Source organism: Trachymyrmex septentrionalis, unplaced genomic scaffold (assembly GCF_001594115.1).
Source record: "Trachymyrmex septentrionalis isolate Tsep2-gDNA-1 unplaced genomic scaffold, Tsep1.0 scaffold16, whole genome shotgun sequence".
Taxonomy (NCBI): domain Eukaryota; kingdom Metazoa; phylum Arthropoda; class Insecta; order Hymenoptera; family Formicidae; genus Trachymyrmex; species Trachymyrmex septentrionalis.
In genome coordinates, this window is record NW_017304758.1 from 2,895,260 (window position 1) to 2,906,159 (window position 10,900).

Genomic DNA, 10,900 nt, shown 5'->3' on the forward strand with positions numbered 1-10,900 from the left:
ATTATATGAGAACAGTGTCATGTGAGATGTATAGCTAATAATACTGATAACGCTCACGTGAAATGTACAGCTAATCGTGAAGTTTGCAATATAGCTAATCGGCTTTAATAAACGAAGTTCAGTTGATAAGCATACATTACTTTTATTTATCTTGTTTATATCATTGCAAATATTAAGGAGAAGAAAAGATTTAATAATTTTTATAATTTTTATTAAAAATTTTGATATTTTGTATAATTAAGTATATAGAAAGTTGGAAACATGTAAAGATTCCATTTTGATTTAAAAATATTACAGATAGAGAGAGAGAGAGAGAGAGAGAGAGAGAGAGAGAGAGAGAGAGAGAGAACGCAAAGACGAATATTAGATCGTGTTTTTCTTATATTAAAGTTCTTTAGTTAGAATAGTCAATAGGATCAATAGCAGGTCGATCATTTGAATTCTTTCACGCATCTCTTGAAAATATTAAAATTATATCGGAATACCTGCTATTTTACACACGCATCATGCTCCATTTGAAGCACGATGCGTGCTTCCGCTCGAACCAGCTTCCACTTATTATCTCCATTGAGAAAAGAGAGTCCCCAGACATTTTCTCGCAGAGGTCAGCGAGCCAAGGCCCTCATGGCGGATTATGGATACCAGTGGTCATCGTCGAAAAAGGGGCCTAATCAAAGTGAGCCTATAAGAGCGAGCCTCAACAAATGTTTGATTCAGTATAGTCGGCGTAACTCGTAAGGCAAGCTAGATATATAATATTTATTTATGCGTGTCAGCCGGATTTATAATATGATTTGCTTATCGTTGTGTGCTGTTGAGGCACTAAAATTATCGGTTCTTGTTATGTAACTGTGCACGTATGTAACTGTGTAATTACTCAGTAAGGATCATTAGAGAGATATCTACAGTATTGAATGACTACCTCTCAACTGCGTGAGTTCAAAGGAAAATTAAGGCCTATGATCACGGTTTTAACGATGTAACATTGATTATCAGTATGCTGATTTGAATACTGTGAAAGTGCTTATTCCGAAGAGAAGCATCAAAACAAAAGTCGATGAAGTTTATAATTGTAAAAAGATTATAAGGTAGAATTGAGCTTGATTGGATTTGACTTCATTATCGGAAGAACATGAAGAAAGAACGATTTTACTGATTCAAAAATTAGACCAAATATCTGAAAACTACGTTATCATAAATAATTATGTAGAACACTTAAGCATGACAATGTTTTGAGATTTTAACAACTACCAGCTTAAACGTTTTAAGCAATTATTTTAATAAGCCAACATAATAGTTAGATCTGTATCTAATATACTAATGGGGCTAAATTTTTAGATACTACAACAAAACCGTTCTTTTCATGTGCACATGTGAATTTAATAAAATTGAACTTAATTCCTCGTCAAACAACTGTACGCGAAAGTACAGTAGTGCTATATTATAACGTACAATTTTATCAGTGTGTAAATAAGATTTCACCAAAGTGAACACATAAAATCGAAAGAGAAATCAACACTTTCGTTCATCGAAGTTTATTTAGTCTTAGTATATATGTATATGTAACATTAAGCAGCTTATAGATCTGATGACAGTTCCTAAAGGTGACGTCGCTTCCAACTTAATTAATTATTCAAAAGACTATATTACCTCTGGAAACACACAAACCAAGGCTATTAGCTTGTAGTTGAAAGTCAGAGAGCATTCCCGCGCAGGTTCTGTCTTAACGAATAGTATAATCGATACTATAATCAATAGCTGGACTTTCGCAATACCGTAATCGACGCTACCATTTTGTTTAATTCGGCTTAGTCATCGTAAAAGGAGGGGAATCAGTTGCCGCTTATTCACGTTTCTGTCATTCGCATCTTCGCAAAGTTTGCTCGTTACACGCAAGACGATAGACGGAGCTAAGATTGCCAAGTGAGGATTGCTTCTACCTGGACGGTTCCGAAGTAACGAGAAGTTGACAGACGGGACGAGATGAAGTTTCTGCAAAAGTGCTTTACACTGTGAACGATCCGCAGACGAGAGTGCAATGTTCTCCGGAGAGATGAATGAGTCGATCCGCGTGTAAAGTCGCGGCGCCACGTGACTTACATTCTCGGACAAGAGAAAGAAAGTTGAATCAGATCGTAAGTTTTCTCTTCCTTCTTTCTATTTTCTCCGATATTCATTCATTTCGCATTCAGTTCTGGAATATATATTCTATTTCATACAGAACTCCAGGGAAGATATTTATGCGATCGCATAAAACAAAAGCAGTATTTGAAAAAGAAATAATCATTTTTATGTTACTCTTGGCTATTTATCTTCCTATAATAAAAGAATACAACATAAATGCAATATTGTCTATGAATTATTTGTTTAAAAAATGCACATTTGTAATATTTAAAATTATTATTTATTTAATTGTATTGTAAATTAAATTTTAAGAGTAATTCATTTTCAATTTTAAGAGAAATTCATGATTCTTAAAAGTAATTTTTAATCTTGTTTGGTACGCGTAAAATATAAAGAAATATAATTTTATGTTAAAAAAATAAGTGTTAAACATAAAATGATAATTTTATGTTAAAGAAGTAATAAACTATTATGCTTCTTTAACGTTGAATAAATATTTATTTAAATTTTAAATGCCCCAAACGTGATTAAAAATTACTCTTAAGAATCATGAATTTCTTTTGAAACTTTATTTACTATATACTTAAACACATAGTGATTCTTTATAAATATGCTATTTTTGTCAATAAAATAAAATTCTATTTATATTGTATCCTTTTATGTTACAAAAAAGTAAAAAGCGAAAGGTACAAAACCGATGACTTTTCAGGCGTCTTTGACTTTACCGAAAAGTTTCTATTATTGTAACAATGTTCAATGTTATAATGATTAAGCAGATAATATATACAGTTAATATACGTACTCTTACTTTAAAAAGCCAGTATATCTATGCCTACTAAATGTCGGAAGTTAGAAATGTCAGAATATTTCATAAGTTTCAAACGCATATGAAGTAAAGGCAACTTTAGACGACATGGCTAATATACGCCAGAATTAGCAAATATTACATACACACACACGACATGTATAATTATCCACATGAATGTTGGCTAATAATTAGCGAATGTACATACAGTTGGCGTATATTAGTCACATCGTCTGGAGCCGCAGATTATTGGGAGATCTGCGTTATGTAATAAAAAAAGTTTATACATATGTCTTTTTGTACATAATTATAATTATGTAATTATCATGTAATTTACCTAGAACTCTTTGAAAGTCTATAACAAGATATCAAGGCCCTTTTATGCTTTTTGCACAGCTGAACAAAAAAATTGGAAATATAAATAAGATCCATTAAAAGATATGAAAAAAAGATTTTACATATAAAAAAATTAATCTGATATGAATTAATTGTAAGATGGAAATAAACAGAGAGATAAAAGCATTAAATGAATAACAACATTTTATCTGTTTCAAATAATGATTTTAATAATTTCACGTAATTTATATAATGTATAATATCTAAATAAATATAGCAATAATCTTAAAAATATATTCTACATTAATTTTCTGTTCTGATAATTAACATAAATTTAAAAAATAAAAAATAATATAATATATTATAGAACTGTACATATGATACACAAACTATAGCAATCAAAACTTTAAACGGTTTAGCTGGATCTTAAATGTTTCTATGATTTTGTGTGAATTTATATACTACGTATGTAGTCCTTTGAAACGCGCGTCGAAATAATTTTTTGGTTTTGCAAAGTCAATTCTATTAAACTACCGCAGTAATATCACGAGTTAAATTGATTAGTAATTTTTGATACTTTTTAACAAATTTTGCGCTTTTTCGCATCTTCGAACGATCTTAATTACGCTGAGTGGCATATTAAAATTTGTAAATAATTAATTCTTATTGTGAAAGATATTAAGGCTGGGAGTCGAACCTGGATCTCTTACATTCCATGCGAACGTCTTTAGCCTTTAAACTACCGAGGCTTAGGACGCTCGCTCATTTATAAAATAAGCTTCTTTGTTTTTAATATACAAATTCAATAATTAATTTGCACTTGCAATAATGTTTTTGTAATTGTTAAAGTTCGTTTGGGTGTGTGTATCTCGGAGAATATCTTTGTTTTTAAAAATATATTTATTTTTAAAAAGAGACGCTACTGCAAATATAATCATAAAACTTTTAACAAGTCTTTATGAATAATTATCGTCATTTATATTAAAACAGGTTTGAGTATGTAATAATCTCATCATAAAAATTTAATTGATTTGATTTAGAAGAAATTTTTATGCTTGCTGGATGAGGATAGGATTAAAATCTCAAGAATTTCTTGAGTTACATAATGTGGAACGAAAACTACAGCAGGATTGCGATGTTGAACGTGATCAGAACTTTCTGGTGATAGACATAGTGATCGATGCGCTCATCTCGTGACCAGAGGTACTGATCAGAGAGATATTTAAGGATTTCAGCTATTACGATTCAGTTGAATCAATATGGCTCTCGATTTGAGGTAATGTATAATATGGAATGAAAAATTTAAAATTGTGCTTACAGGTTAAAAAATTGTATTTTTTATTTTCTGAAATTATAGTGAGGAAGGGCGTGCTATGATGGGCTACACTTCAATGAATGACAGTCCATTAGATCTCGAGAACAACAATAACAACAATGTCAAACATGATAAGAGAATTTTAAATGAGAAGGAATCGACTGTACAATCAAATTCGAAAGGAGTGCTCGCGCAGGTGAGATATATGATTAAACATTTTATATTAAGTAATGAAGTTGCTTATATACGAGATAATTTTACATATTTTTTAAAATATTATTTTATAAAATTCTATTATTTAACATTTTTTAAAATTCTTTAATAATCTATTATTTTTATTATTAAACAGTAAAGCATATAATAGTGGATTTGAAATTCAAAAATTCTTCAACGTATCAAAAACTATTGCAAAAGTTTATTGTGTGTAATATATTTTTTGTTTGTTATTAATTAATTTTTTTACAATTAAACTATAATAAATAAACTGGCAACACAGAAGAAAATTTGCAGCGTTGCAGGAGCGCAATGCGTGCTCAACGATGCGAGATCAACGTAGATATTCTGGATTAGTGCCAGAACATTTTTCTGTTTCAAAATAGATAGAAAAGTACCAAACACAACACACCTACTATTTTTCATCACCTGTGCTTTCTTTTTATTCTATTAGTTTTATCTTTTCAGAGAAAAAATGTAACGCAGTGCATCATATCAACAATATAAATATTCTTTAAAAAAAAATTGAATACTGAATTCAATATATCAATTTCTGTAACAAAATATAAAGTTCTAAAGTCTAGGAAAATAAGCACAAATACAAAGTTCACTACAAAATATAAATTATGTCTCTCCAATCTCTCTGTAATGCGCCAATTGCAGAATAATAAGTCAAATTGTACGCTTCTCTCAGTAAAGACTCATACATTTGTCTGCATTTTTTATTTATGATATGTTAATTGTTGTTTTTTGCGAGATACATATCTGTATATCTCGAGCAGTGAGAATTCTGTTAATGCGTATTTTACCTGGACATTGCACGTATAAATATCCTCCAGCAGCTTATATCAGTATCTATAGAACTGCACTGTATTATGTCCAATGTAGACAAACATTTGTAATTGAGTTATAAATTGTATTTATTAAAAATTTTTATATAAAAAGTAATTGCGTATATTTATTAAAAAAGTGTGGGTTTTCAAAAATATTTATTTATGAAAAAATTATGAATATTTTATAAATATTCATATTCAAAGTATGAAAAAAAAAGTGTATTGAAAAAGAGAGCTTCAATAAGTAACCGTTGCCCCCTTATAGTTATAACCAGTATTTTGATGATTTTAAACGAAAGAAAAAAAATTTATTTATTTTTGTCACCTAAATTGTAATATTCAGATTTGGAAAAAATTTATAAATTTTGAAAAATATTTTAGAAGGCAATACCTTTTTTATTAATAAGTTTTTACTTGAGATGACATATAATTTATATATATTGTATAAGTGTTTATTTGAAATAATATATAATCTTTATCTTTGATTTGTTGTGAGCGAAGGAATACAATAAAATAGAGCGCTGCACATCAGATATTTTGGGTATCGTTGATTTTCTTCTCTGTATAATCATGTTTACAAGTAAATTAGGACTAGAGTGGAAATGAGTGCGAAAACGAAAATATTCATAATTATTTTTGCGAAATATTTATTTCAATGGGATAGAAAAATTTTTATTATCCGTTTCTCGTCGAATACAAAAAAATTTGTATTCATATTCGCATTCACATATATTTTTTATTCATTTAGTCGAATATTTGGTGTATTCATCGTGTACACTAAAGAACAAATTTTGCACGATATAATAACGATTTAAGTTTTATAGAAAAGGAGCAGCGAAGCAGTAGTAAATCTTGGCTAGTTGTCAACCACAGGTTTCTTATTCTCTTTACGATTAGGTAGAGTTTGCTCTTGTACATGACTGCGTATCTGTTTGAGAACTGTTCCAAAGTTCTTTCTCGTGACTTCAGTTTTTTTTTTTTAAAAACCGAGCGAAAGAATCGGAAAACATATGTACTTTACGATCGTTAATCTTTCAGTAAAACTTACGCATGTCTAAACTTACACATATCAATCATTTAATAAATAACTATTATTTTTTTTATTTTCAGTTATTTAGATTTATAGCTCTATTTATTGATTCAATTGGAGTATATGCTAATTGCGGTCGTGCACTTGTTCATTAATTTACTATTCGGTTGAATAAAGTATTACTAAATAATAGCATAACAATTGTGACAAACACAATCAAGTAATTAACAATTGCATTATTTGCAGTGTTTAGTCACAGGTGCAGTATTATTGGTGGCAACGGGAGGCGGTATACCGATTGGTTACAGCGCAGTTTTGTTGCCACAATTGTCAGAAGAAAATAGTACCTTGCATGTGGATCGCGAAACTGGTTCTTGGATAGGTAAGAATGCATGTTCAACAATTTTGTTCTTAATAAAGAGATAGACGGTAGAATATTTTTAAAGGATTTTACATAAAATAGTAGATTTTAATTTTTTAATAAATATAAAATTTTTATAAATTTTTATCTTGTTTCTGAAATAAATTGAGTGATTTATATCACAGAACGTTTTACATTGAATCGAAAGATGAAGTTTTGTACACGTAATTTCTATGAGTGAGATTAGAGATCTCACAGTCCTTGCGAGTTCAAGAAGCAGGTTCAAGGTTGCACTATCACGACCCTCGCGCAAATGAAGTGTCGCCGATTGTTGCAAACTGCATATTGTAACTGACCTACATACTGTCTCATTGGGTAATTGGATTTGTCTCTTTACCAATGAGTGTCAAGACCAAGTTCGTGCAGGAAGGATACCGTTTGAAAACCTATGTATGTGAGCTCAATGCCATAATTAACCGATTACATGAAAAACGTTACGACCCTTCATAAATGAATGAAATCGGTTGGATGACCTTTTTTATAATGCAAAAAACTGCAGAACTACAGCGTTGGCTAAAACATGAATTTTAATAGTTTTCTTTATGCATTTTTATTTATCTTGTGTACATATCGCATATAAAATGCGCAAAATACATTTACCATCTTATATGTACGGTGTACATGGCAAAAAACAAGTGTCGGCACATAATGCGATATATTACCACGTACGGGGTGAAAATATATTTTACAACGTCATAAAACTTGCGATGCTCAGCGTATTATACATTTTACAGTTTGCAAATGCGGCTGTACGACTGCTACCATAAAAGTTTTGCATAAAAGTTTATACGAAGCCACACAAGAATTCTCAATATTGACTTAATCTTTACGTTGATTTTACAGACAGCAATAAAATATGAAAGAAAGCTACGTATGTAGAGAAGATGGCCAAAAATTAGACTAAAAATTCAGAACATATAACAAAAAATCAATTAGAAAACAGCGTTTAATGATGAAACTATCAAAACCATCGAGAGTATTTGATGTTGTAAAGTTTTCGATTATTTCAAAACTAGAGACGGAGATATGACACGAAACCCTTTTTCATATCTCTGTCTACAAGATTTTGCATAAGGCGATTGAATGGGAGTTATTCTGAAAATATATGGATATAATGTACGTTGAAAGTTTGCTGACGAACACATGAAATATACGAGTTTTATTATGAGATCAAATCACGAGCCATGAGGTTTTTGTGTGTGGGTGATTTTCGTACGAATAATTTTCCCATTACAATTCAGAATTTATTTTGCCATATATCGCAAATGATTATTGGTAACTGCACGCATCTTTTATAATGCTTGATGGTTCGTTTGATCGATGATTCCTAAAAAAAGGTTCCAAGATTCATTATTCAATCATTGGAGGCGGCAATATTTGCTTCAGTATTCGCATCATTTATAAATTGCCGTGTCAACACATTAAAATATTTCATTACAGCCTCATGCGTTATTAATGCATCGCTTTCAAGCTTATCGTAAAATTGCATTCTTGGTGTCTCAAAATCGATTTTAATAGAAAATTGAACATACAGTACATTGACGAAATACAATTAAAGCTTTATAATAAGAATGATTTAAAACTCCTGTTTATTTACTACTATTATCTCGGATTGTAATATCAGAAGTGAGAAAATGACATAATAAATATTTATACAAAATAAATATGGAAATTTTTAAATAAAAATATGTTTCAATAAAACAACAATCGATAAAATCGAATCTATAAAATATAATTAAATATAATTTATGTGCCGAGAAAATTAATTCTCTTTTTGTTCATTATTAATTAATAAATGAAATAAGCTTTATTTTGTTTTTGTTATGTCATTCAAATATATGATTATTTATTAATTTTATTATTTATTAATTAATAAAACAAAAGAAGAGCTTCTGTATATATTTTATAAGTCAATTCTATTGATTGTTGTTTTATGGAAACACATATTTCCTTATTAAAATATTTTGCAAAAATTTTTATTATAAATTTTCTCGCTTCTGACGTCACAATTTAAGATAGTAGTAATACATAAATACAAAGCCTCAAATTATTCTTATCTTAAAGCTATTATTTCTTTTTATGATGAACTGTATTAATAATAATAGAAATAAATATGATTTAATTTCTTCCAGAAGCAAAAAAATTATATCTAAACAATAAGAATCTTAAGACAACTATAGTTTTTGATATGTTTTATAAGTCTAATCTATTGTTTGCAAATGTTGTTTTTTATTGAAAAATATTTTTGTTCAAATATAATTCGCAAAAATCTTTTTGTGTACTTTTTCTTCTGACGTCACAATCTGATGTAATAATAATAAATAGACAACATGATTTGTAAGTCTAAGTTTCACATCTAATGAGGAAAAATAAAAAACAAAATTAAAAATTTAGACATCAATGTGTTAAATTAACAATGAACTGTATAAATTTTATGATAAATTTGTTTCATTTACATTTCACTTTTTTATATCCAGCAACTTTTTTTCTTGAGCCGTGAATCTCGTAGCTGTTCTGCATTTGTCTGATTAAACTTGGACATAACTGTAAAATTTTTCTTCTGTAACAAAGGTATGTGTAAAGAATCCCTTTAATTTCATTAAAGCGGAAGCAACACGATAAAAAGGCAAACTTGATGTACAGCAGGTCACTGTGCGATACTGATTGCATTCCTCGCGAATGCAATCAGTAGTAATGCACGGAGAATGCTGATAGCTTGGGATAGGAAGAAGTGGAATTGCAATTTGCATTAATTATAGCTAGTACTACGAGCATTCCGTAATGACAGTTTCGTAACGATATATTGAATACCAATAATGAGGGATCAATAACAAAATCATCCATCGTTTGAAGTTTTCCATTATTTGAAGTTTTTATTTTCTCGAGTATGAGTTGAAATAGTTATCACTTTGGAGGCTTTCTGTGTATATTTCAGTCTCTCTTCTAATTATAAAATGTAAATTTTTATGTTACGGGTTAACTTTTCTCATTCTCGGCAAGGACGCAAGGAACTTGTATCTCGTCTCAATTCAAGTATGCAGCACTGTACTTATAATCTTATCCCCTAAGTTACCGAATAATAAAGCGAGAGTAATCTGACTCAACAGCTTTTCCTGTGACGTCGACAGGAATTTTCAGTACGTTTATTTCCTGCGCAGGCACCGTGTATCGATAATCACGTACGCGATGATAATACGTGATTACGAGCGTGTCGTTGGGAGTTAAACTTTTAACATTTAGAACAAAAGCATCCTACGCCCAGTCCAATAATAGTGTATAGATACATTATACGATCGTACATTATACGATCGTACATAGACTGTTAATTGCTCTGTTATGTCCTGCGATGTATAATAACGGTTTAACAAAGCTCGTAAGAGTTTTATGATCGGCGCGCAGCTATGTATGCGCCGTTATTTACGCTCATTGATGCATAAATCGACATTTACGTCGCGCTTAAACTTCAATTTCGTTAACTTTTTATGATACATAATTTCTTAAACGGACAAGAAAAGTACGTTAAGTTCTTTATCTTTTTGTCTAGAAAGCAGAAGAGTCAGGATCATAGAGGGTATTAGAAGAAAGGATAGGATAGTTCCAAGTAGTAAGGGGACGTTTTTTATGACGTCATATTTACGTTAAAGACGTTATTAAAATGTTATTTGATGTCCATTTGCTATTTGTATTTTTTTTTATAAACTTCCTCAGTAGCACACGTTGGTTTTATATGCGTTCCTTAAATATATGTTTGTAGAACATTAGATACGTTTAGAAAACGTATATAAAACGTATATGAACCAATAGATGCTATCTGAGTTATGTT

At 29.9% G+C, this 10,900-nt stretch overlaps 1 protein-coding gene across 1 annotated transcript in view; it reads left to right on the top strand.

Annotated features, from left to right (window-relative positions):
• Positions 1-1,588: 1,588 nt before the first annotated feature.
• LOC108745946 (facilitated trehalose transporter Tret1-2 homolog) overlaps positions 1,589-10,900 on the top strand; it is a 13,410-nt gene continuing 4,098 nt past the window's right edge. The window contains exons 1-4 of the mRNA XM_018482376.1: positions 1,589-2,135; positions 4,306-4,541; positions 4,623-4,776; positions 6,903-7,038. Coding sequence (XP_018337878.1) covers positions 4,525-4,541; positions 4,623-4,776; positions 6,903-7,038 — 307 coding nt within the window. The 5' untranslated portion in view covers positions 1,589-2,135; positions 4,306-4,524. The remainder of the gene's footprint in view (positions 2,136-4,305; positions 4,542-4,622; positions 4,777-6,902; positions 7,039-10,900) is intronic.